We start from the raw sequence: 26,970 nt of genomic DNA on the forward strand, positions 1-26,970 counted from the left end.
TTCGGAGCAGAATCCATAGCTTTATTGATGACTGTGAGCCTTGGAGATGGGGCAAGTAGTTACTGCTTCAAAGTTAACTTCATCCAAGGACGGCCTGCCCAGCGGGGGCTGGGCCTACGGCACCATGGAGCCCAGGGCTAGGCAGTGGATGGGGTGGGGTGGTGGGGAAGGCATTGGTGCATGGTGGGGAGGAGGTGAGCAGCAAGCAAGTAATACGGGGAGGAGGAACCAGCTTCAGGCAGGCTGAGGCTGTGGGGACCCAAACTCCTGCAGGCAACTATTCTGAAAGGCACTTAGATGCTGTCCCAGGTCCCTGGGGGGCCGCCAGGATTCCTACACGAGCAGCAAGTTGGGTAGCAAGGGCCATCCTGGGGTCAGGGGTGGGTGGGTGGGTGGGTGCATGGCCTTGGACCCTTCATCATCAGGCGTACAGAGAAGCAGGGGGTAGCGGCCAGTCCCAGAGAGGACATGATTTTGGATCAAATGACAGCAGAGCCAGGAGGACCTGGGCATGATGTGGTGGGTGTGAACTGGCTCAGGGACCCTCCCCTCCTCTGCTCACTTCAGCCCCACCTGCTCTCTGCTCTGCTGGGAGGAGCCTTATGCTAAGCCAGATGCACCCTTAAACTTATTCTTGAAGTAGGCGCTCAGAGCCCGCAGCTTGGGGCCGGAGAAGGCCTGGGTCGAGGAGGCCAACCGCAGGTTCAGACAGCTGAGGTACCTCTCCAGGCCCTGCTGCGGGTCGTCACGGTGCGCGCTCAGAAGCTCCTGGAAACCCACCTTGCGCAGGGCCAGGAGCCCGGCGTCGGGCCGGGACAGGACGGCTGCTTTCACTAGCGGCTGCAAGGAGCTGAAACACTGCAGGCTGCTGACAGAGAAGATGTTCAGAGTCAGGCGTGGGCCCAGGCGGACCTGGAAGTGGCGGCACAGGTCTCGCATGGCCAGCACGGCTTCCAGAGCGTTGCCCTCCTTGATGCTTCTCCCCAGGTAGGTCTCAGCCAGGCTGTTGAGCAGGTAGCTTGTGGCATTGGGCACAAGTCCCCGGATGAGGGGCAGGAAAGCCAGGAAGCCGGACGTGGCCTTCTGGAAGGCATCCAGCTTGTCCATGTCCTCCAGGGCCCGGAAGAAGATGGGGATCCTGGGCCCCCATGGCGCATAGCAAACCAGGACAGGGTGGTGCAGGGTGTTCAAGAAGCTGATGAAACGTTGTATCCCTGTCTCCAGGGACACTGCCATGGAGGGGACTCTGATGGCAATGGCTTGGGGCTGGAGGATCACACAGAACTTGTCCTCACGGTTCACAGCTGCCAGCTGGCTAATCTTCTGGGCTGAGTAAGAGAGAGGGGACAGTGAGGCATCTGCAGACCCCACTGGTGTGGGGCTTGCATGGCTCCTGGCGCTGATGACCACCCCTGGCGGGGAAGAAGGGAGAAGCGACAGGGCCACGCTCCTCTGCAGACCTGGCTCTCCTGTGGAGGATACGGCTTTAGGATTCCATGTCCAGCCATGAGCCTGAACCCAGCCACTGCAGGCTGTGTCCACAGTGCCAGCTGTCACTTAGCCAGCCGGAAGCCCTAGGAGATGAAGGGATAGTGGATCTGCCTCCCCACACCCACCCATGCCAGCTCCACTCCAAGGAGGTGGCACCCAGAACCAGCACCGAGACCTGCAGTCACACCTGCCCCTTCTGGGCGGCTGAAGTGACTCCCCCATGTCAAGTCGGCTTGGAGAAGCGGACAGAGGCATGGCAGTGGGGCAGAGCTGGCATGGTGTGGAGCGGGGCAGCATATGGGTCATCTATTTCTGTGACCATGGTTCTGTGGAGTCAGCTCAGTTTGCTCCCTCACCACCTGGCCCCTTCGCCCGAGCTCGGAAGTGTAAGGCCACGGACCGGGCTGGGGTGAGCAATGAGCTGGAACTCAGCACGCAATGTGGGGTCCTGACATGGGTAGGTGCAGGTCACCAGGGGTGTACCCGGAGTCCTACCCGCTCTGCCGCAACTCCCAGCCATCCCAGGCCCCGGCACCTATCATGGGGTCTTAGAGGTGGGGAGAACGCACTTTCATTGTCAATCTTGAGTTCAAAGAACACCAGAGCGTGGCTGTCTTCTGAGGGGGGCTCAGCGCCGTTCTGGTCCTGGAGCCTTGGGGATCTGGGGCCCTCCAGCTTCAGGTCCCTGGACTCATTGCTCTTGCTGTCCAGCTCTTGGCGGGGCTGCAACACAGGAGAACCCACAGGTCAGGAGGGGTGGCTGCAGGCATGCACCCAGGCCACATGTGTGTACATGCATGTAGGAGCACGAACAGCTGTGACCTCAGTGTGTGCCCCTGTGTTGACACCTGCATGTGGAAGTGTGCACCTGATTGGGCATACACACACATAGCTGGAGGGGGTGGCAACTGCTGTGGCAAGTCTGGGACCAGCAGTAGCAACAGCAGCAGCCTCATGTGGAGTCCCAACTGGGTCTTCTCTGGTCCTTAAAGTCAGCATGGAGGGCAGGGGGTTCCAGGGTCCTGCAATAGTGGAAATAGGGAGGAGGACTGTTTGGCCATGCCCAAGTGGGCATACAAGTCCAGGGCAGTGAGAGCTGCAGAGCCAAGGCCCTCCTGTCACTTGGCACCTACGCTGCCCCAGCCCTATAGGGGTAGGGGAAGCCGAGGCAGGGGAGGTTCCCAAGCACAAGATGGTTCCCAGGAACTGTGGCTGCAGAGGAAAGACGGAGCCTGGCCCATTGGCACATGTCTGGTCCGAGTGTTTTGTCTTTGGGGACAATGCAGGGTCTCTGTGACTGCCTCCCTGGGTGTCAGTCAGAAACCAAGAGCCAGTGCCACAGGAGGAGGTAGGGTGTTTGCTCGACTCCTCTGGCTCGTCCACGCAGCTGGTGTCACTGAGGCTGACACCTCTGATGTCTCCCATCCTGGGAGAGGAGCACGCCTGCCTGCCACAGCATCACCCCATCCAAGAGCAAAGTCACCGCTTGGTACAAATGAGCACCGAGAGGGCTGGGTCTCCTGAGAGCCACTGCCTTCTACTTCCTTGGTAGCTCAGGGTTCATGGTAGACAGATGTCGCAGGTCTCTGCAGAACCACTTCCGCCTTCTGGCAGCCCCACATCATGGCGGCTCCCGCAGCCTGTCTGCCCCTTTGGAAGGACCAGTCCGCTTCTGTCTCCAAGCTCCCAGAGCCTGTCACCTTCATGAGGCGCCGAGCCTTGCTCCCTCGCGTGTCTGCGCTGCCCAGGGATTGGCCTCGTTGGCCCGGTCCATCCTGCCACCGCTTCTTGTGTGTCCCTTCTGCCACATGGTCCATCATGGCTGCGAAGCCCCTCCTGGTTGTGGCTGCTACGGCCGGGGTCCTCTCTCCCACCTTGCTCCCTGCACAGCCACTTTCCTTGTCTTCGTGCCAGGGCAGTCTTCCTGGTGCCCTGACATGACCTTGGTCTTGATGAGTCTTGCTGGGCGGCCCCTTCCTGGGGGGTTGGGGGACTGAGGCTCTTCCTGTGCTGACCCCCTGCTGCAGACCTTGCCCGCGGGACTTCCGTAACACACAGCTGCACCAAGGGTCTTCTCCTCTAAATTCCAGCAGGCAGCAAGCGCTCCATTCCAATCACCGCCTCAACGCCAGAGAGCCCCAGGAACACAGTACCCACTTGGCTCCTCCCTCTCCACAAACAGGAGTAAGTTGGTGTGGGTGGAGCACAGACGTGGGGGTGGCCAGAGAAAGCTGAGACAGGGGCCAGGACCAGGGCAGAGCAGCGAAAGCCTCCAACTGGCATTCCATACGAGTGTGGTTCGAGTCCCTGCTAATGCATTTGGGAAGGCAGTAGAAGATGGTCCAAGTGCTTGGGCCCCTGAACCAAAAGAAGCTCCTTGTTCCTGGCTTCAGCCTGGTCCAGTCCTGGTTATTGTAATTACATGGGGAATGAACCAGCAGATGGAAGATCTCTCTTTGCCTAACTCTGCCTTCCCTACCCCCCCTCCAAAAAAAAAAGAAAGAAAGAAAAGGTTGAGATTTGCTAAAGAGTAGGGGACAAAGGGGCTGGTCCAGGGATGGGACAGCGAGGGCAGTGGAAAGCTTTGAGGGCTGTGCAGGGGGAGACGTTGAGAGCTCAGAGAAAGGAGAATTGGAGACAGACCCCGTGGGAGGATGGTAAGCTGGGTATTGAGCAGGAGGCAAGCCAACAGAACAATGTTCCATGGCTCATGGTGTCCCAGATGCACAACTACGCCCACACCCTCTAAATGCTCAGCCTGTAAGGCAGCCCGACTCATTTAGTTTCTCTGGGGTCAGAGCCAGCAAACTGCAGTTGTCAAAATGCTCCAGTGGGGCCGGGGCTGTGGTATAGTGGGGTAAAGCCACCGCCTGTGACACCTGTGACACCTGCATCCCATATGGGCGCCGGTTTGAGTCCTGGTTACTCCACTTTTTTTTTTTTTTTAAGATTTATTTTATTTTATTGGAAAGTCAGATATACAGAGAGGAGGAGAGACAGAGAGGAAGATCTTCTGTCCGATGATTCACTCCCCAAGTGAGCGCAACGGCCGATGCTATGCCGATCCGGAGCCAGGAGCCTCTTCTGGGTCTCCCACGCAGGTGCAGGGTCCCAAAGCTTTGGGCCATATTCGACTGCTTTCCCAGGCCACAAGCAGGGAGCTGGATGGGAAGTGGAGCTGCTGGGATTAGAACCGGCACCCATATAAGATCCGGGCGCGTTCAAGGCGAGGACTTTAGCCGCTAGGCCACGCCGCCGGCCCTGTTTACTCCACTTTCAATTCAGCTCTCTGTAATGTGCCTGGGAAAGCAGCAGAGAAAGGCTCAAGCGCTTGCTTGTGCTCCTGTTACCTGAGGGAGGAGGCCTGGAGGAGGAAGTTCCTGGCTCCTGGCTTTGGACCGGTCAGCTCTGGCTGTTGTGGCCATTTGAGGAGTGAACCAACGGGTAGAAGCTCTCTCACTTTTCTTACCTTCTCTGTAACTTTGCCTTTCACATAAATAGATCTTCAAAAGAAATGCACCAGGGGGATCTTTTTTTTTTTTGTCTTTTAACATTTTTTAAATACTGGGGCTGCTGTCACAGCGATTTTATCAGATGTGCGTCCAAAAAAGATACAGACCAAAGCCATTCCCAGCCTAGCCCAGCCTACATCTACTCTCTCTTCTAGTTCAATTTTTTGTCTCCTGAGTTGTGCTCACAGGGCCCGTGCTGCCACCTGGACTCCCCAGTGAGGTTACCCGCATGCCCCCTCCCCTGCGTGGGGAACCTACCTGCCTCTCTTTCCATCCCTCTCCCACCTGGTTCTTACCTCAAAGCTCCCAGGTTCAGAGGCACTTTGGAGCCTGAAAGACCCAGCTGGCTGCCAAGAGGAATGACGGAGACAGGGGGTGTCCCTCGCAGTACTGGAAGGGGAGGAGGCGATGGGTCCAGGAGTGACTGCCACTGGTATTGATCAGGGCTAGGCACCAGGAGTGGGGCAGCGGCTGGGATCGTGGGAATGCACAGATAAAGACAAGTACTGAAATGGAAAGAGGAGCATCGAGAGCTTCAGGAGCACACAGAGCAAGGAGGAGCCTGAGGGTAGCCAGGGTTGTGACCTGAAGAGCACGGAGCCAGCGATGCCTGCGTGGTGGGGAAGGACTCAGGACGTGGGCTCCAATCAGGAGGATGAGGATGAAGGCTCCCAAGGTGGCAGGGAGGGAGGCAGAGGCCAGACACAGGGCGAGGTCCAGGAAGCAGGTGCATGTCCCTTCTGCGCTCACCAAGGCGATGTGCAAGGAGCAGTTGGCTGGTAGCTGCTTCCCAGGGCCATCGGAGGCCCCGGTCTTCTCAATGGAGCAGAAGGTAAGATACCCAATTGCCCATGTTGAGCCTGGGACCAGGATGGGCAAGTGACTTCCCCAGTGGTTTGCACATCTGGGCCTGCAGGTGGTAGCACAGAGGACTTTATAGAGTCCTTGCATGGCCCAGGGCTGGCCTCACTGGAGCGTCCTGACAACAGGCGAGGTTGGTGGGAGGGACTGAGCAGAGTCCAAGGGGGCAGTTCAGAGGTGGGCTGTTGTTGGCTATGGCGAGGCACAGGGTGTGGCCATGGGGCCAATGGCAGCGGCAGTGGGCCTGGTCGGGGTGTTGGATGGCGAGGTCACCCAGGAAGGCAGGAGCTGGGTGGGAGAAGCAGAGGCTCCAAGAAGGTCTGACCCTCGCCCCCTCCTCCCCATGCTGGGACCAGAACAGCCTCGGGAGGTGCCCAGGACCTGGCACACCTGGTATGGAAGGTTCCTGAGGGGAGAAGCAGAGGACAGTGCAGGGAGACCTCGGGCTCCAGGGAAGCTGAAGGGCACAGAAAGATTCTCAAGGGTGATCATTCAATAAGCATTTATTTATCAGCTGTGGGCTGAGGCTAGGCTGGGTGCTGTGGCAGGGGAAGGCCAGGTTGTTGGTATGCACAGGCACCAGACAGTGCAAAGGATGCAAACAGCCTTTGGGGGGGTCCCCACCCTGCCCAGGGGTCCCCATGGCCATCTGTGCTTGACCAAGAGCTAGTGGATGCATTCTGGCTGCTCAGAAGTATACCAAGGGGCAGGTGCACTTGAGGCTTTCAGAGGTCAGTCTGAGGGTGCTGCTTGGGTCACCTTTTACAGGGGGTGATGGTGGGGACGTGGGAGTGCAGGCACAGAGAGACTTCCGGTAGTGGGACCTGGACTTGGGTGACAATGAGACTGAATTCTTAGGGGGAGCTCTGACTGTAAGAATCTGGGGCGCTTTGTCTTTGGACCTGCAGGTGGCAGCACAGTTCCCAACTTCCTGTGCTGGAGCAGTCAGCCCAGGACCACAGCAGGGACAGGACAAGGCACTCCCTGAGTCCCCTGGCTAAGAGGGAGGTGGGTCACGAGGACGTGTGTACCCAGTGTGGTGGGCTAATAGCCTCCTCCAATTGGATAGCTGGTGTTCCTGCATGGGTACAGGGGCAGGGGGTCTATGTCGCAGGACTTGGACTAGTGGGTTCAGGGGGACACGGGGGAGTGGCAGGCCGGAGTCCTGGGGCAGGCGGCGGTGTGACAGGAAGCTGATCCTGTGTTGGTGGTTGGCGGTGCTAGGCTCTGGATGGTCGGCAGGTGCAGCCACTGCATCAGCATGATGAACAGGGGAAGGGGCCGACATCGGGGGGCAAGCCGCTGGGGGGTGTGGCTCCGAGGTCCTGGGGTGCTTCAGGTCCTTTCCAACACAGAACCTCAGCCTGAGGACTGGGCTTGGGGGCTCCCCTGGCCCAGGGCTCTGCTCTTCTGAGTCCCCTTCTCCCTCAGGGACAGGTGGCAGCCCAGCCACTGGCTCTAAGTCACCATGGGATGGCTTTTAAGGAGCTTGTTGCTGCCTAGACACCAGGCAGCGGTTGCCTTTCTGGGCCCTGGGACAGGGTCCCCCCGCCACCCCCGTGAGCCTCACACCCCATCCAGGGTCCCAGCTGGCTGTCATTCACTAAGGAAGGCTCCTTCCTGCCTGCCTCATGGAGGACTCACTCGGAGGACAGGGAATATGCAGGCAGGTTGGCTGAAGAAAGAGAGGGCACGAGCAACTGGTGTTTTGGAAGGGCCTGTGGGCGGTTAAGGAGTCATCCCCATGCACCCCGAGGCCAGTTGGAGGGTTACTCACTAAAGCTATACACGCCACCCCCCCTCCACTCCTCCTCCTTCCCGCTGGGGGAAGGCAGGAGCCCCAGGTTACTCACCGGTCTCTCCGGTCTCTCCGTGTCATCTGAGTCCTCGGAGCCACTGAGCACCACCACGTCCCCTGTAAGGGGGCAGGGAGGCGGCGTGAGGGAGCACGGTTGTGGGGAGGAGCCAACACAGGCACTGACCAGTGGGTACTCCTTCCATGTGTGTAGGGGGCGGGGGCACTGTGGGTCACTGGGCCACGCAGGGGCTGTGCACTTTCTGGCTGAGTTATCTGGGAGTTCCTAACACTACACGGGTGGCCGGATCACGCCTCCAGCTCCCATCTGGAATCTCCTGCACCCCTAAAAAGAAATTCAGCAGCACAGCGGCCAACATTGGGATGCAGTGGGTTAAGCTGCTGCCTAGGATGCCAGCATCCCGTACAGATGTCAGTTCAAGTCTCTACTCTGCACTAAGCACAGTGCTCAAGTTCCCAACCTCCTGCGCTGAGGTAGACGGGGGACTCGCCCGGGGCCCTTGGAGGCGGTACACTGCAGGACACGCTCCACTTCTAGCACTCATTGGCATGAGCTCAACTCCTGCCCAGGGATCAGCCTCCCTGTCTGGTGGCGTCCATCAAAGACAGCTCAGACCAAGTTGATGCTGAGGAAGACACTGCCAAAAACAATGGGCACCAGTGGGCCTTCCCTGCTGGGCGCCAAGCAGCTCGGGGACAGTGGGGGTGCACAGGGGTGTTGCTGTCCCTGGCTAGGCACTCCCCAGGGGAAGGGGCCTGGGAGGTACTACTCTCACACCTCCTTACCTGCCTCCTCTGTGTTGTCGTCTTTGTCACCTGCTGCGTGGTTGTTGTGAGATGGAGCGATATTGTTTCTTACGACGAGGCTCCCGAGGTCGGGAGTCCCATCCAAATGGGATTCTGACGCTGCACTGGAGGTGCTGGGCCTGGGCTGTTCCGGGGAGTTCCAGGCCGGCCACTCCTCCTCCTCCTCCTCCTCCTTTTTCTCAGACTCCAGTTTAATCATCTTGCTGGAACACTGGGTGGAGCAGGACTTCCTCTTGTCGCCCGGGCGTGAGTCCAAGTTCTTCTGTACCCAGCGGAGGTCATGGGGGGGGAAGAGGATCAGGATCAGTGGCCTGCTCGCTCCGACTCTCCACAGCCCCTGCTGGCCTCTCTTGTGGGTTGGGAGTGGCTGACAGCTCATGCTTAGTAGAGCCCCAAGCAGGTAACTGGCCTGACGGAGGCCTGGCTTCCCATCACACGAGGGGAGGGCCTTACCTTTCCATTGGATTGGTCTTTGATGGAGTAGGCGTACAGGGGCACTGGGTGGGCACCAGGCTCTGGCTGCACCACGGCCATGGACTGGGCATCCACCAGCCCCAGCCCCTCTATCTTCTGAGTCTCATCTGGCTGGAATGATGGAAAATGCTGAGTGAGCAACAGGCAGGTAGCAGTCCCCTCTAGGGCTAGGGACGGGCTCCCCATGTCCTCCCGCTCCCCTCATTCAGCCCCTCTTGCTGGTCCTGAATGGCCCTGAGGGTCACCTGGCTTTCTGTTGGACTCACTGCAGAGCCCTGGCTGCCAGGGGGCCAGACCTACCCTTGCCCGTTGTGTTCATTCAGGGCAGGCATGGTGCCCTGTGCCTCCTGTAACGGCAACACGGGCATGATGAAGGACCACACAGAGCGACAACAGGCATCTGGTTGTAGGTACCAGTTAGGGCACCGTGTCACATATCAGAGCACCTGGATCCAATACCTGCCCCTGGCTCCTGACTCCAGCTTCCTGCCAATATAAGCCCTGAGAGGTAGCCAGGATGGTTCAGGGCCTTGGTCCCCTACCACTCATACTGGAAGACCTGGAGAGAGCTCTGGGCTCCTGGTTTTGGTCAGGCCCAGCTCCACTGCTGCAGGGGAATGAAGCAGTGGAAGGAAACTCTCTTATGAATACATTTTTAAAAGATTTATTTATTTTTTTTATTGGAAAGTCAAAATTACAGAGAGAAGGAAAGCCAGAAAGATCTTTCATCCACTGGTTCACTTCCCAAGTGGCTGCAACAGCTAGAACTGAGATGATCTGAAGCCAGGAGCCAGGAGCCTCTTCCAGGTCTCTCACACAGGTGCAGGGTCCCAAGGTTTTGGTCTGTGCTCTACTTCTTTCCCAGGCCACAAACAGGGAGCTGGATGGGAAGTGGAGCAGCCAAGATACGAACCGGAGCCCATATGGCACATGTGCAGTGCTAAAGATGGTAAAGGCAGCCTTTGTTACTGCCCTGCCACCTGGGCACAGTGGACGGCCCCGCGGACACAGGAGGCTTGACCGCACTGTGTCGCCCTTTCTGGAGGGACTGAAAGGACAGAGTCCCCACAGCCAGGCAGCCGAGATGTGCCAAGGGCTCATGGAACTTTCCCTGTGGGGTGGACAGGAACATTCCAGAAGCAAGCAGATGGCAACAGTCACTTTTATGTCATGCGAACCTCATGGTTTGAAAAATGATGGTTAACAAAAGTAGACGGCAATGTTGGCATAGTGGCATAGCCGATAAAACCGCCGCACTCAGCACCAGCATCTCATTTGGTTGCTCCAGTTCCCATCCAGCTCCCTACTAACGCATCTAGAAAAGCAGCAGCGAATGGCCCCAGTGGGAGACCCCAGACAGAGCTCTTGGCTCCTGGCTCTGTCTTATCCTAGCCCTAGCCGATACAACCATCTGGGCGGTAAACCAACTGATGGAAGATCTGTGTGTGTCTTGCTCTGCCTTTCAAAAAGAAATCTGGTTGCTCAGTTGGCTGCAACCAGCTCATGGCGGGGGGCCTAGGGGCACGGGCTGCCAGGAGCCAAGGGGATAGTGGAGGCATGTGGGACCTAGGGACTCATGTCCGAACAGGCATAGTGTGCCTGGGGATTGCCCCAAGTGTTTAATCCCAGGAAAGACTGGGAGAGGGGAGAGCCCCAGGTTAGCATGATGGCCTGGTGGGCTGGTAGACCGGGCTTGGGGAGCTTTGAATGGGCCTGGATCTTGGGTGTGTGGAGGCCAGCACGTGTGCCAGTTGTCAGAAGGCTGCGCTGGGGAACCCTTGTACTCCCAGGCACAGGGGCTGTTGATTGGTCAGGGAAAGGGGCAGGGAGAGGTGGGTGAGGGAGGACCGCTGAGGGAGGGTGCTGCAGGTGAGGAATGACTTCTGAGGGACTCCCAACAACAAGGCCAGTGTAGTTGCAGGTAAGCGAGGGGGCTGAGAGTAGTGGTTTGGAGGGGAGGGGCCAGAGGACCTTTATGGGTTAGTTCGACATACCAGCCCACATGGAAGACCTGAGCTGGGCTAGTTAGCATGGACGACAGCTGACCACCACCACTCACTGGTGCATGTTAAAGCTATGGCTGAGGGACTGCCTGGCAGGGTTAGACCACAATAACTGCCAGCCAGTGTCAGAACGGGCAGGGTCATGAGAGAACCAGGTCAGGGAGCAGATTCTGTGGGGGATAAATGGGCTCACCCTGTGGAACTGCAGTTTCCGCTCATTAGCTTAAGAGTTGGGGGTGTTGATGGGCTGAGCTAGGCATGACCATGGAACCCTCCCAACACGATGGGTACTGGGTGGGGAACAGGCCAGGCTGGTCCAGGCTGCAGCACCCGCAGGTGCACCCAAGAATAGGGTGTGAGGAGAGCTGGGCTGCAACCTCTACCAGCTCATACAAAGGCCAGGATGGAGGGGTCAAACTATGCTGGGTAAGGGCCTAGCACCTACCAGAAGTGACATCTGGGTCTGGGGTGGGCCTGGCAGGGGAATTTGGGAAATCCCCTTGTGGACCATAACTTCTGCTGGTGAACATGTGGTTCAGGCCTGGGTGTCGGTAAGGCCCGGCAAGGTAGCTCTACCTGTCAGCAAGTGTGTGGGTTGGTTCTGGAGGAGGACAGACTGAGCAGGGCTGGGCCAACCTTAATCCACTGGCATGTGCAGGAGCCAGACTGGAGTGTAGATCAGGCTGGGTTTGGATATCACACTGACCAGTTTGCATGAGCCAGGGTTGGGAGTAGATTGGGCAAGGCTAGGCTACAGCACCCAACAGCAGGAGTTGGGACTGAGGGCGGGCCAGGCTGGGTCAGGCTGCAGCATCCAATGGCAAAGGACAAAACAGGTAATGGACTAAGCTGGGTCAGAGCAACCACTGGCATGTGCAAGTTCTGTGGCTGGAAACAGGCCTGGGTGGAGAGCTAAGGGGATGCTCCAGTTGGGTAGTGGTTCCCACTGGTAAGTATGAGAGTCAGAATAGGGGCAGCAATCTGGGCTGGACATGGCTGCAGTGTCCCTCGACCTGAATATGGACTGGATCTGGGATGTACCAGACCAGGTTAGATTTCAGCACCCACTGGTACTCCTGAGCATCATGGTGGGAGAAAGACAGGTTGGGTTATGTCTCTGTACCCGCTGAACCATGAGAGAGCTGTCTGGGTGTGGACCAGGTATAGCTGGGCTGTAGAACCCAACAGTAAGAACCAAAATAGATGAGGGCCAGTCAGGCAAGGCCACTGTTCCTGCCAGGACAAAAGCTGGACTAGGTCAGACTGGGTTAAGAACCCAGCAGTGTGTGCGAGATCTCCACTGGGAGGTGACCTGATAGAGTGGCTTGGGGAACTCCATTGTCAGGACACAGACCCTGCAGGTGAGCACAAGAACCAAGGCTGGGAGCAGCCCAGACCAGGCCAGGTTATGGTACCCACCAGCATATGTGGGGTCAAGTCTGGGGGCGGGCAAGTCTGGGCCAGTTCATAGTACCCACTGGCAGATGTGAGAATCAGGATGGGGTGCAGGACAGGTCAGGTTGGGCCACAACTACGGCCAGTTCACACTGAGCTGGACATGGCTGCAGCACCCATGGGCTGGAACCGGGGCAGGCCGAGCCAGGCCAGGCTACAGCACCCACTGACAAATGTTGAGGTGAAGCAGGCCATGCCAGACTGGGCCACAGCACTTATCAGCACATGTAGACCCAGGCAGGCAGGTGTGTGAGCCTGGTAGGGGGGCTGAGGAAGGCTCCCCTGCTGGGCCACTACCCCACTGGCTAGTATGAGAATTGGAACAGATCAGGCCGGGCAGGGCCATAATACCTGTTGACCTGCATATGAGCTGGGTTTGGAGAGAGCCAGGCTTTGCTGACTGTATCCACTGGTATATACATAGGCCAGAGTAAGTGTGGGCTGGTTGGGCTTTGCAGCATTAGCTGACAGGTGGTATTGGGGACAAGCCCTATCAAGCTAGACTGCAAGACCACCTGGAGACCATAAGATCCAGGACTGGGAGTGGGCCCAGGAGGGAAACTGTGGGCACCTCTCTGATGGCCTGCAGCTCCCCTGCTGAGCAGGAGAACAAGGTTTATGGCTTCAACACCCATTGAAATGCACTAGAGCTGAATGGGATGTGGGACAGACTGGACCAGTTTGCTGCACATATTGGCAAACACAGGAATCAGGGCTGGGAGTGGGCCTGGTAGGGGTTATTGATGGTTGTGTCAGAACTGAGCTTCCTCAGTGGCTTAGAGCAGTGGACAGCATAGTCAGATGCACATGGAGGATATGGCAGTCTATTGGAGCCTGCAGAGGACAGCTGGTGCCACGGCAGAGGGAGGAAGGCAGAACAAGTTGGTCAACTATTCCAGCCAAGAGCTGACAGCGAATAACTGGGTGAAAGGAGACTCTAAGATGGACTATGTCAGCCAATGGACCTTGGAAGGATTCCTTCATCCTTGGATCAGTGAGATCAACAGCATTTCAGAACAATCAAACTCTTTGAAAACACTTGAGCAGAATCCTCGGAGCGTGCTCCAAGTTAGGGACCCTTAGATAACATCGGGTGGCCATTCCCCATCCCCGGGTACCCAGGTGATTGGGAAGCCAGCCGCAGCTTCTCCCCTTCTCTCCCCTCTTCCCCCAGGAAAAAAAGACAAAGAAAATACGGAAACAATAATCTTACCACTTTCCCCTAACCCTCGACCCTTCCCATCCTAATCGACTATGTAAACATCATCAAAAGTAATATAAAATTAAAATCTCTAAAAATAAGTAACTTTAAAAAGTAAATGGGACCTGACGCGGTAGCAAAATGGCAAAAATCCTTGCCTTGCATTCACTAGGATCCCATATGAGCATTGGTTCATATCCTGGCTGTTCCACTTCCCATCCAGCTCCCTGCTTGTGGCCTGGGAAAGCAGTGGAGGACGACCTAAGGCTTTGGGACCCTGCACTCCCCAAATGACCACAACAGCCAGAGCTGTGCTGATCCGAAGCCAGGAGACTCTTCCAGGTCTCCCACGCGGGTGCAGGGTCCCAAAGCTCGGATCGGCATAGCATCGGCCGTTGCGCTCACTTGGGGAGTGAATCATCAGGACGGAGGATTTTTCTGTCTCTCCTCCTCTCTGTATGTCTGACTTTCCAATAAAAATAAACAAATCTTTAAAATAAATAAATAAATAAATAAATAAATCTTTTTAAAAAGTAAATGAAATATCATTTTTCGTACTTTTGAAACTGCACACAGGGCTGTGGGTCAAGAGTTAGCTTTTGCCCCATCCCTTTAGCTAGACCACAAGCCCCTCATAGCCCCACTGTGAACCTTGGCATCAACTTCTATGAAACAGAGTAACAGACTGCCTCCTCCAGGAAGCCTTTCCTGATTGCCTTCCCTGATACCATCTCCTATAGGTCATGTCATGCCCCTTGCCTCTCATCGGAACATCTGCCCTCCACAAAGGACTGGCCAATTCTGGACCGGGTAGTTCCAGGCCCAGTACTATCTGTTCCTCTAGCAAATCTGAGCAACAGGCTTGGAGAACCTGAGACAGCTCACACCCAAGGCAGAAAGTGCCAGGGAGCTTCCCACCAGGGAGGTGTGTGCACAAGGGCGGGACAGTGGGGTGCCCGTCAGCCCTAAAAGGTTCCAGAATCATCCCCCTCCCAGGGGTGGATCCCAGCTGCTGGGACCGAGATAGATTTTTGCCCCACTCTGAGTCCCCCCCGAGAGCCCCCAGTGAGCACCTGCCACACCTGACCGTCCCCTCTTTCACCTGTCCATCACACACCCAGAGCTCCTAATGGCTCGGTCGCCCAATCCCTGCCGATACCCTCCCCACTCCACCCCAGAGCAGCAGACCCCCACACATGGAAAGCCACGTCTAACCATTTGGTGGCCCTCATGTCAGTCACTCTTTGCAGACAACACAGCAGCCAGATCTCAAACCGCGCTCACCAGCTCTGCGCCCGGGAGGTCACTGGGGGTGTTGGCCAACTCTGGACTGACTTTCTTGGACAGAATCACATCTGGAGAAACACACAGAGATGGAGTTACCGGCATGGGAGGGATACCCTGGTGAGTGACAGGGGAGGTCCTCGGTGCTTGCCCCACACACCCATCTCTAGGGCACCTCCATGGAGGCACTGGCAGCTCATAAGGGACAACTCTCAGACCTCAGCGGGCACATGGCGGGGGAAATGGGGCATGCCTGCCCTTGGCTCTGAGCCCACTCCCTGCTGCCCCTAAGCGCACCTCTGCCGGTCTCTGCACCACTGGCAGAGCCCAGGATGGACAGCCCCGAAGCTGCTGCTGCTCACAGGCACTGTGCGCTCAGCCTGCAACCTGCAGCTGGTGGACGATGCCTAAGCACCCTCTCCCCTGCTTCAGAAGAAAGTGGTTCTGCTCCGTGCCCACCGCCTAGCCAACGCTGCTAGGCACCTGCTTTTTGTGGGGGGACCTCAAGCCCCAGGGTCATCTCCATTCCTGCACACAGGGGCTAAAATGATACTGGCTCAGGTTCCCACCTGCACGCTTTCTCAATTTTAGTTCTCAAAAACCACGAGGTCACAGGCAATCCACAGGGCTTTGTCAAGGAGTAAAACGTGCTCCCTACCTCACCCTGGGGTGGCCACACAGCCATTGCAAAGGACTTCCAGTCCCCTCCATCCTGGACTGAGCCTGGAACGTGACCACACCCAAGCAAGACTCCTGACCAAGCTCCAGGGGACTGTTTACCTGTTGCCTGGGTGACGTGAGAAACCAGGTCCTGCAGGCGCACCTTGATCTCGTTCAAGCTGTTGGTGCTCATTGCGGAGGTCTCTTGGCTCCGGGGCTCCTCCAGGCGCAAGCTGTTGAGTGCGCCCTGCAGGAAGCTGTGCATATCCAACACCTCCTGGTCCGAGGCATAGCGCTTCATTCTCTGCACCAGCAAGCCGCCCGTGCGGATGCGCTGCAGCACCGAGTCCAGGTGGCGCAGCTGGCTTGCCATCTCCTTATACTCGCGCTGGTAGCACGTGTGCACCGCCTGCAGCAGCTCGTTCTCCCGCTCCTTCAGGTAGGCCACCACTTGGCTTATGCGCTCCTGGATCAGCTTCTCGGCTTCAGAGCGCGCCCGGGCCAGCTGCTCCATGGCCTCATTCACCTGCGCGTGCGTCGCCCCGAAAACGCCTTCGCGCTCCTGCAGCGCGTGCGCCAGGGCAGCCAGCTTGTCCTGGCGCTGCTGGATCTCGGAGCTCAGGTCGCACTTGAGATCGCTGTGACTGCTGTCCAGGAGTGCGCATGAGCAGCACAGCGGCTTGTTGCAGCCCCGGCAGTAGATGCTGTGGACAAAGTCAGCCTGGTTTAGGGCTCGCCTCCATTTTTCCATAGGAAAACCCTCTTCTAAAATTGCCTGACCCTTGGGGCCCGCACGGTGGTTCAACACGCTAATCCTTCATCTTGCACTGAGAGCATCCCACAAGGCCACTGGTTCGTGTCCCACATGGGGAGCAGCGACCTAACCACTTGAGCTGACTCTCAGGGTCTGCATTTCCAGGAAAATGGAATCGGAAGCCTGCACTGGGATGGAGACACGGGCATTTCCACCTCCAATCCAAATGCCCACCCCCCCTTTGCTGAAGTACTTAGATAAAAATATACATAAAGTATCTTCCAGAGGCTGGCACTTTAGCATTAGCAAATTAATTAGCCTCCACCTATGGCACCGGGATCCCATATGGGCACTAGTTCAAGTCCTGGCTGCTACACTTCCCATCCAGCTCCTTGCTAATGTGCCTGGGAAAACAGCATAGGCTGGCTCAAGTCCTTGTGACCCTGCATCCATGTGGGAGGCCCAGAGGAAGCTCCTGGCCGCTGGCTTCAGACCAGCTCGGCTCCGGCCACTACAGCCATTTTGAGTAAACAATGGAAAATCTCTATTTCTGCATCTCCTCCTCTTTCTGTAAATCTGCCTTTCAAATAATAAATAAACATTAAGAAAAAATTTCCTAGTGGCTAAAGTCTTCACACGCTGGGATCCCATATGGGCATCAGTTCTAATCCTGGCAGCCTGGTTCCCTTCCAGCTCCCTGCTTGTGGCCTGGGAAAGCAGTCGAGGACGGCCCAAAGCCTTGGGACCTGAACCCACGTGGGAGACCCGGAAGAGGTTCTGAGCTCCTAGCTTTGGATTGGTGCAGCACCGGCCACTGTGGCCACTTGGGGAGTGAACCAGCGGATGGAACCAGTATATCTGACTTTGTAATAAAAAAAAATAAATACTTTAAAAATGTTTCCACTTGACTTTGAGCATATATCATGGTTCCAAACTTGGTTACGTATTCAATAATTATTAAATAAATAACCTCCTGACTGTAGAGATAATACTGCTAGACTACCAATCCAAAAAAAAAAAATCTAAAATGAATAAATTAAAAATGTTAATGCTGGGCTGATAGAACAAGAAAGAAAGGAGAATGAGAAGGAAGGAAAACAGGAGTGAGGAAGGGAGGGGAGGAGGAGGAGAAGAGGAGGACACGCCCGGATCCAGAAGCATATTATGCCAAAATATTCAATACCCAGACAGCGTGGGCAACGCACGAACTTCGAGAAGGGAAGCTTGGTCTTGCCTAAGTCGTTTCTGTGTGAATATTCGTTGCTGGAAAACAGTCCCACCATGTCTAGAAGGTTCTGAGGGAACAGGTGTGGCCCAGGGACATCACACTACCCCAGTACACAGGAGCAACGAAGGGCTTTCCTGACACCCAGAGACTCGAGCGCTGAGGGTTCCTGAGGTCCTTCCCCAGACAGGACACCTGTGCCTGGGCGACCTGCTCACACAGGTGCAGAATGTGGGAGAACTAACACCCAAGGACAAGCAGCAGGGCTGGGCACTGACCGAGGCTAAACTTAGGAGTTTAGGGAGCAACGGTCCTCAGCTCCCATCATCCCAACACAAGCATTGCATTTAAAAACAAGCTATAATGCCACCCCTTTATGCCTTTACTGAAAAGAATTATTTATTTAGGGTTGTGGTGGCTTAGCCAGCTAATCCTCCACTTGTGGCATCCTATCTGGGTGCCAGTTTGTGTCCCGGCTGCTCCATTTCCCATTCAGCCTGGAAAAGCAGCAGAGAATGGTCCAAAACCCTGAACCCAGGTAGGAGACCAGGAGGAAGCTTCTGGCTCTTGGCTTTGGGTGGGTTCAGCTCTGGCCATTGTGGCCATTTAGGGAATAAACCTGTGTATGGAAGATCTCTGTCTATGTGTCTCTCCGTCTCTCTTTGTAGATCTGCCCTTCACATTACAATAAATAATTTTTTAAAAAATTATTATGTATGTGAAAGGCAGTGATGGAGACAGGGAGAGTGAGATCTTCCATCTACTGGCTCAGTCCTCAAATGACTGCAATAGCCAGGGTTGGTACAGATCAAAGCCAGGAGCCAGCAGCTTCTTCCAGGTTTGGTCTCCCACATGGGTGCAGGAGCCCAAGCACCTGGGCCATCTGCTGCTGCTTTCCCAGATGCATCAGCGGGGAGCTGGATCGGAAGTGGAGCAGCTGAGTCTCAGACACGAAATGCCAATGTCACAAGCAGAGAGGTTTAATCTGTTGCACCACAATCCCTTTCCCCTTCCTCCTCACATCTTAACCGTTAAAAAAAGGAAGTTTCCCTTCATCCTGCAAGACTGTTTCAGGAAAACTATATTAAGAGAAAGAAACGGTGACTTTGAAGCACAACAAATCTAATTTCACTTGGGCTTCTGCTCAGATCCAGGGGAAGTTCAACATGCGAGCAGGTTGACTACTGGTAAGGTCAATCATGAGACTGGGCTTGCGGCACTCTCTTTTGCAGAACTGCTCTGGGGATTCGATGAACTGGAAGAGGGGAGAGGCTGCACCAGTCCTGCCCCCTCCCTCAACAAACACACCTCGGACACCCCCTCCTTCAACAAACACACCTCCAAAGGTAAAGCAGCAGCACCGTGTGTTTTAACGAGGGCAGGAGATCCAATCAGGGACAGAGCAATTGCCTGGCTCTGCCAGAGCTGGAAGGAGTTCACGCAGCCACCTGGGCATCCTGGCGCTCCCCTGGAGCCTGGTTACGAACCCATGTCCCACAACCAGGGTTCAGTCTGGCCGCCCTCCACACCCCTGGCTCTAGTTGGCTTGCTATGGCTGTGGGACCTTTCCCCCAAAATGCATTAAAGGCACTCTGTGGTTTTCTTCTTGCAGTATTTCAGACCCAGATCTTCCCCCTTCCGGGAGTACACACACACACTCCCTCCTCAGACCCTCAGCTCCACAGAACCCGTGACTCTGGCATTTGCTCATCCCACCCAAGGCTCCAGGGCAGACGGTGCCACCCTTTCCCAGAGAGGCCTCTGTGAGACTCTGCCTGGGACTCTGAGGGTATCTGTCTCCCTCCCTCCCTCACTGCCCTGGACTCAGGAGCTGCTGCAACCACGTGGTGCCCAAGAGGAGGAAATGCTGGTGTTTTTGGAGTGGCCTTGGAGGAGAGCCAGGCAGCAGGGCAAGAGTGTCGTGGAGAGCCAATCAGAGTCTCCCGATCAGCTCAGGGCAGAGGCCAGCCCCGCCCCTAATCACACAACCCACCAATCTGGCTCTTCTTTTTTGCTGCAACCAACAAAACCCCTATCACTAATGTACACAATTTGTTCTGTCAGAGGCAAAGCAGATGTCTCAATAGGACACTTCCACGCAGGTCCCCTGGCCCTCCCAGCTCAAGCACAATTCCCCTCCAATGGCCACAGTGCTGGAGCTGAGGGAGTCTCTGGGACGGTCGGGTCCATGCCGGAAAGCCCCGCCCCGTCCATGGATACACATATACACACGTGTGTGCATACGCACTATAATACATATATGTGCATGCATTCATCCACGCATGCACACACATATACACACACACCAGATCCACAGATGCAAACCCAGTGGGTCTGGACCTCAAGGCCTGCTATAGCACATGTTAGTCACAGACTACAGTGCAGAATCAGCATTGCACGTCTTGGCCCCACTGCCTTTCAATCCCTGTGGCTTCAGGTCCTGGGGTTCCTTCTTCTTTGGCCCTGCTTGGTTCCTGACCTTGGCCTACTGGTAAACATGGCAGCAACATTTTCCATTCTGTCCATTGGCTACAGCCCAGGTGCTTTCTGCTTTAGGTCTGGGGTCGGCCCTGGAGCAATGTCCCCTCGTCAGTTGGCCAAGCTGGAGGACCTGGCATGTAGAACCCCCACCTGCAGGCCAACACCACATTCCTGGCAGATGCAAGGCCCGCCCCCCCCCCATACCCTGGAGCTCCTCCAGGTTGGGAAAGCCTCAGTCTTTACCTCTGCCTGCCTGCCAGGCCTTGGTCTCCCAGTGGGGCGCCCTACTTCTTCCCCAGGGGGGGTCTTTTCCCCACACACTGCTGGTAAATACTCTTTAGAATCCTTCTGGGGGCCCAGGGTAATGGCTCAGTGCCTAAATCCTTGCCTTGAAACCTCTGGGATCCCGCATGGGCATTAGCTCTTGTCCCGGCTACTCCACTTCCCATCGGGCTCCCTGCTTGTGGTCTGGAAAAGCAGCAGAGGATGGCCCAAAGCCTTGGGACCCTGCACCCATGTGGGAGACCTGAAAGAAGTTCGTGGCTTCTGGCTTCAGCTTGACTCAGCTCTAGCCGTTGAGGCCACTTGGGGACTGAACCAGTGGATGGAAGATCTTTTTTTCTCTCTCTCCTTCTCTTTGTAGATCTATCTTTCCAATCAAAATAAATCTTAAAAAAAAATCCTTCTAGAACCCGTAAAAAGTGACAACAGGCATGGTCAAAGACAAAGGCAGACCCCCTCTTCCTGAAGCTGACCACTGGCATTGCCCCTCTGCCTTGATACCCATCACGGAGTGTCCATCAGATCCCCCTGCCATGAGGTACCCAACCCTCTGCCCATGCTGGATTCCACAGGAAGAGCACTGAGCAGGCCAGAACGTACAACATGGAAAAGGAGCAACAGAGTACATGGAAATGTCTGGAAATCTCAGAACTGCATCCTGTGTCCTCCACACCCCTCCTCTCCGTGGCCTTTTTATTTCCTTATCCACGTCCCTGAAAGAGCATCGATCTCTTGGCAGCTGCTTATTTTGCCAACCCAGCCTGGACAGGTGGCTGTGTTTGGAGAGCACATGCCCTATGTCCAGGGATGGACCACACAATGCAAAAGACAACCGGCGGAGGGCAACAACCGGTGGAGAAAACAAGGGAGCTGAGCAGGTAGCGCAGGAGTCAAGACCATCTGCTTCCTGTGCTGCGAGGTCCCAGTGCCACCTCCAGCTCCAGCTTCCTGCTGATATACACACACTGAGAGGCAGCAGGTGAGGGCTCGAGTACTTGGGTCCGTGGCGAGACCCCCACATTGAGTCCCAGGCTCCCAGTTTCAACTTCAGCCCGCCCCTAGTTTTTTGTAGCCTCAAGGAGGCATGAACTAACAGACTGATGAGTTGGCTGGCTTTCTCTCCTTCTCTCTGTTTTTCAAGCAGACATCCCCATTCTGGCCCTGGCTCCTGACTCCAGCTTCCCGGCAATGCATTCCCTGGAGGCAGCAGCGCCGGTTCAAATCCCTGCATTTCTGCCACCCACAAGGGCCAGCTGGCTGGCGCTTCTGACTCCAGGCTTCCGTCCTGACCCAGCCCTGGCTGCTGTAGACATGTGGGGAATGAACCAGTAGATGCTCTCTCTCTGTCCTGCTGCCTTGTAAATAAACCCAACCACCACGTAAATCAAGCCACACACACACAGAGCAGTGCACCCTGAGATGCGATCTTCCTCATAGGCACCACTGCAGGCTAGGTCCTGCCACACACGTGCACGCACCCAGCACCTGGTAGAGAACATGATGTAAAAGCTAGCTGAGGGGCCCGGTGGCCTGGCCTAGCGGCTAAAGTCCTCACCTTGAACGCCCCGGGATCCCATATGGGTGCCGGTTCTAATCCCGGCAGCTCCACTTCCTATCCAGCTCCCTGCTTGTGTCCTGGGAAAGCAGTCGAGGACGGCCCAAAGCCTTGGGACCCTGCACCTGCATGGGAGACCCGGAACACATTCCTGGTTCCGGGCTTCGGATCGGCATAGCATCGGCCGTTGCGCTCACTTGGGGAGTGAATCATCAGACGGAAGATCTTCCTCTCTGTCTCTCCTCCTCTCTGTATATCTGACTTTGTAATAAAATAAATAAATCTTAAAAAAAAAAAAAAAAAGCTAGCTGAGCAACTGAATCCCATAGCCCATCACCTATGTGACCTCACAGACCGTCCTCGGCTGCTCCCTGCGTGACAACTCTTACATCTGCCCAGTGATATGTGACCAGAAGGAAGTTGAACATTATTTAGATTCTGTGTACCCACCCCCTGAAAAAAAAAAGAAAACTAGTTTTTCCAGTAACCACATGTAAACTGGGATGCAACATGGACTTTCACAATTGCACAGGTCTTGTAGCGGGATAGTTGCGATTCACCTATTTTTTTTTTTTTAGATTTATTTTATTTGAAAACCAGAGTTCCAAGGAGAGGCCTTTCATCTGCTGGTTCACTCCCCAGACAGCCACAACGGCCAGAGCTGGCCCAGCTGCAGTTAGGAGCCAGAAGCTTCTTCCAGGCATCCCATGTGGGTGCAGGGGCCCAAGGCCTCGAGCCATCCTCTGCTGCCTTCCCAGGCTATAAGCAGAGAGCTGGATCAGAAGCAGAGTTGAACCAGTTCTCACATGGTATGCCAGAACTGCAGGCAGATAACTGTGTGGGGACCACACAGGTGCCGGGAGAGGGGTGGGGAGGACTCTGGGTCACTCCTCGAAAGGGATGACAACAACAACAATAAAAACAAACAAAAGACCCAAATACAGCTTCTCCACGGGTGACCCACCAGGACCGCCAAGCCCCTGGAGAGCCACTCAAGCTTGGCAGCAAGCAGAGAAGTGAAAGGCACAGGAGTAACATCAGCTGTTGAGGAAAGAGGGTGGACTCAGGCTGGGGTGTCCCTAGAGGCAGGCAGGGCACAGGGTGGGGTGGGTGGGTGAGCCAGGAACCCCTTGCCTCTGCAAGCAGATGCCCTGGAGAGCAGCCTCTGTCCCATATCCCCAGCAAGAACCTCACCCCAAGCCAGCTCCTTCCAGAGGTCAAAGCAAAAAAAAAAAAAAAAAAAGAAGAAGAAGAAGAGGAAATAAATAAACAATAAAAAATTTTTTTAAAGCCTAAAAAGCGGAAGCAAAACCACTGCTACTCTCCTCTGCATTACAGCGAAGGTGAAACTTCTGAAAAGCTCAGGGGATGCAAGGTGTAAAAAGACACACTTCTACTGGTGCAAAACTTTTCTGGAATTCCCTGCATGGCTTTGTCACAGCCCCCATTTTCCCCAAAACTTTTTTTGCATATCTTTGGTCTTCCGATACTCTGAAATTCTCAAAACCCATCCCCATAGCTCAACACCCCATCCCTCCCCCTGTGGCAGACAAAGACAGGATACAGACCCTGCTCTGTCTGTTTTATTTTTAAATAAATCTTGTTTGTGGGACTGGCACTGTGGCGCAGCTCACTAAGCCTCCACCTGCAGCACCAGCATCCCCTATGGAATCCAATTCAAGTCCTAGTTGCTCCACTTCTGCTCCACCTCCCTGCTCATGCTCCTGGGAAAACAGCAGCAAGCGGTCCAAGTGCTTGGGTCTCTGTACCCATGTGGGAGACCGGAAGAAGCTCCTGGCTCCTGGCCTCCATCTGGCCCAGCTTGGGCTGTTGTGCCTTTTTGGAGAGTAAACCAGCAGATGGAAGATTCTGTCTCTCTTTCTCTCTCTTTTGGTAATTCTGCCTTTTCAATAAGTTTTTCTGACTCTTATTTGCAAAGCTCCTACACGGCTCCCTACTTCAACATGGGATGACTATGACAATGGCACCCAGATCTGACCGCCGCTGTGGCTTCCTGCACGGGCTGCAGCTTTGAACTCTGCACCTGCTGCTGTAACCCAGCAGCTGCCTCCCTCCCCGAGAGTCTCTGGGAGACTCCACCGAAGGGCAATCTGGTGACACATATCTCCCATGGGGTCCCAGCCACGGACCCCAGCTCTGCAGTCTCTTAAGGGTCCAGGTGCTCCTCATGGCCCAGCCCCGCTGCTCCTGTCCCAGGGCCAGGCCGCTCACCTGGTCAGCGTAGGGGTGCGGTGGTTGGGGTTGGAGCAGAAGATGTTGTTGGACTTGCGGGTGCCCTCCAGGAAGTCAAGCACAGACTGGCTGCGTAGCTCGGCCAGCGGCCGGGCCTCGTGCTTCAGGAACCACTGGTGCGCCTCGAAGCACTTGCTGCACAGCAGCTGCTCACACTCAAAGCACCAGAAGTCCGCCGACTCCTTGCAGCGCGTACAGATGGCCTGCATGTCTACCACCTGCTTGTGCACGGCCAGGCGCCGCTGCAGGCTCTCGAAGAAGACATTATCCAGCACAGACGTCTCGTCTGGGGAGTGGGGTGCCTGGCACACAGGGCAGCGCAGGCTGGGCATCTGCAGGCACCCCGAACACAGTGTGTGCAGACAAGGCAGCAGCTTGGGGCACTTGGCCTGCGTCTGGCAGCCCTGGCAGTTCAGGAACTTGAAGTCTTCTGTGACCTGCTGAGAAGAACCAACGAGGAGGAGGAGAAGGTGAGACCTGGAGGAGTCCCAGGTGTCCTCCCCACCATCCTATCCCCGTAGCTGGAGGCTGGAATGGGACCTCGGATCCCATCCCGACCCGTCCTGTCCCACACCATCAGCAGACCAGGAGCCACTCGCTCAACACTGAGCCCTGAATCACAAGGACCTCCATTCTGGAAGGTAGATGCATCTCCTACAGTCTGGGAGTTTCCCAGAAGTTGCAGAGCATTGAACCACCTAACTGTACCCCTCTAAGCAGAAAACCCTAAAAGCAAAGCTCCACCAGAGCCAGAGACAGCCGCGTGCAGGGAAGCACGGCTCCCAACAGCCGGAGGTGCCAATGTCCCTCCACCGCCGGCCGGAGAAGCGCAGTGTAGAAGAAAGGAAATTCTACCACGCTTCACCGCACACATGAAGCAGGCAGTCAGCACACACTGCCTATGCTACACTCGAAAGGCAACAAACGGTACCTTACAGACAGGACTGACAAATTCGCCCAGCGGGAAAGTGGGTTAGAGGCGCTGGAGGAACTGGGAGCTGGGGGTTACAGCGCTGCGGTCAGGAGTAGGGGAGCACCACGGCTGTTCTACTATCACCAAACTTGTGCTCACGGCCAGGGATTGCTCACTTAGGAACATGTGGTTACTTTCCTGGCCTCTATTTCTCCATAATAATAATAATAGCAATAAAAAGAAACATACATGCATGCGCCCCAGAAGCATTGGTCAGGGAGCAGCGAGGCAATGCTAACTAGTGTGGTGACGGTCTGTTATAACAACGCAAGGTGCTGTCTGGGAGCTGGCCACCGTGCCTGTCGATCTGAAGGTGAAGGTGGAGGTGGAAGTGGAGGGGCCCGAGGAGGCGGGGCCTGGACAGAGAAGGCTGCGGGAAAGAGAAACCCAAGAAGCCACGCAGCCTGGGCCGAACAGGACACTCCGATCGGGCCCCAGCGTCCTGCACTTCCACCCCGGGTCCCTTGCGCACTTGAGAAAGCCCTTGGCGCCAGCCCAGTTTATAGGCTCCGGCCTCCACACTCCCCAACCACCTGTGTCCCTCCTCTGAGGCAAAGGGTGATGGGGGGAATGCCTCGGACCCCCTCCAGCCCTGCCCAGCTGTTCAAGTGGAGCGTCCCTTCTCCACCTTGCTCCGGTTTCCAACCCCAGTCAAAAGGCCAGGACCCCTCCTCATTCGTTCCCCTAAATCCAAGCCTACCTCCGAAGAACCGGAGCTGGGACTTCGTTCAGCGCCTTCGCGGGGCAACTCCGGCGACGGCATGATTGGGGTCTGGGCCTGGGGGTCGGAGAGGCGCTGCAGGGCTGGAGACCCAGCGGGCGCGGGCGCCTGTTGCATGGGTCACGTCTCTTAGTTTCGATTCTCGTGGAGGGCAGGAGAAAAAGCACCCGAGGATGAGTCAGCCCAAGAGGGGAGGAGTCCACCCGGAGCCCGCCCGGAGCCCGCCTCCAGGCAGGAGGAAATGACTTGGGGTGATGGGGGTGCGGTCTGCGCCGCAGGGTGCCAACGGGTTAGAGGGGAAAGAAGCGCGCAGAGCTGGGTCGGGGGCGGGCTATGGTAAGGGTGGAGGAAGTGTCCCTTCCCGGCTTTGATTACCGCTTCTGTAGGGTCGGGGGCAGGGCCAGGGGTCACAGACCACCCAGCAGGTGACGCTGCCCTCAATGACCCTAGCCCTGGTTGGACTGGAGAGAGGCAGTCACCGAGACTGAGGGATTGGAGAGCCGGAACCGCCTCTGATGTGGATTTATGGGGTTCCCTTATGGGCCCTCAGTGTCCATTTCCTTCACTGAGTCCACTGCTTGGTTAGCAGAGACCCTGGGAAGAAAAGTTTCTAGCATTTTGCAACAAACAACTCTGGCCTGAAGCTGGCGCTGTGGCATAGTTAAGTTAAGCTGCCACCTGCGGCACCAGCAACCCATACAGCCTTAGTTGGAGTCCTGGCTGCTTCATTTCCCAACCAGCTCTCTGCTTGTAGTCTGGGAAGCCAGAGGAGGATGGCCCAAGGCCTTGGGCCCCTGCATCTGCTTGAGAGACCCGGAAGAAGCTCCTGGATCCTGACTTCAGATTGGCTCAGCTCCAGCCATTATGGCCAAGTGGGGAGTGAACCAGCGGCTGGAAGATTTTTCTCCCTGGATCTGGCACTATGGCTGGATGGCTAAAATCCTCACCTTGCAAACATCAGGATCCCGTGAGGATGCTGGTTCGTGTCCCTGTTGCTCTACTGTGGGGGAGCCAGTGCCTCAATGGGTCCTGCCTAACTGTCTTACATGAAGGGTCACAGGTACATGACAAATTGTGTCCCCAGGACCATCTCCTGAGGGACCCCGGCACACCGAGCCTCAAGGCCACCAGCAGCCTACATGGTTGGCAGGAGGCCAGGGAT

General features: G+C 56.0%; 1 protein-coding gene across 5 annotated transcripts; it reads right to left on the reverse strand.

The window, feature by feature from the left end:
- PML (PML nuclear body scaffold) lies at positions 1-25,966 on the reverse strand. 5 transcript variants are annotated; one of them, XM_040968675.1, is made up of 9 exons: positions 25,788-25,966; positions 24,094-24,551; positions 15,685-16,268; positions 14,905-14,975; positions 8,941-9,072; positions 8,467-8,749; positions 7,730-7,779; positions 2,061-2,217; positions 1-1,328 (listed from the first exon to the last, which is right to left on the reverse strand). In XM_040968675.1, the coding sequence occupies exons 1-9, from the start codon at positions 25,923-25,925 to the stop codon at positions 601-603; spliced, it is 2,601 nt and encodes an 866-aa protein (XP_040824609.1). In that variant the 5' UTR covers positions 25,926-25,966; the 3' UTR covers positions 1-600. The 5 variants fall into 5 exon arrangements, with proteins under 5 accessions (XP_040824609.1, XP_040824608.1, XP_040824611.1 ...); XM_040968674.1 differs by having other exon boundaries at positions 24,094-24,554; XM_040968676.1 differs by lacking the exons at positions 1-1,328; positions 2,061-2,217 and adding an exon at positions 5,259-7,208 and having other exon boundaries at positions 7,729-7,779; positions 24,094-24,554.
- Positions 25,967-26,970: the final 1,004 nt, after the last annotated feature.

Source organism: Ochotona curzoniae, unplaced genomic scaffold (assembly GCF_017591425.1).
Source record: "Ochotona curzoniae isolate NIBS_2020 unplaced genomic scaffold, NIBS_Ocur_1.0 scaffold_4701, whole genome shotgun sequence".
Lineage (NCBI taxonomy): Eukaryota > Metazoa > Chordata > Mammalia > Lagomorpha > Ochotonidae > Ochotona > Ochotona curzoniae.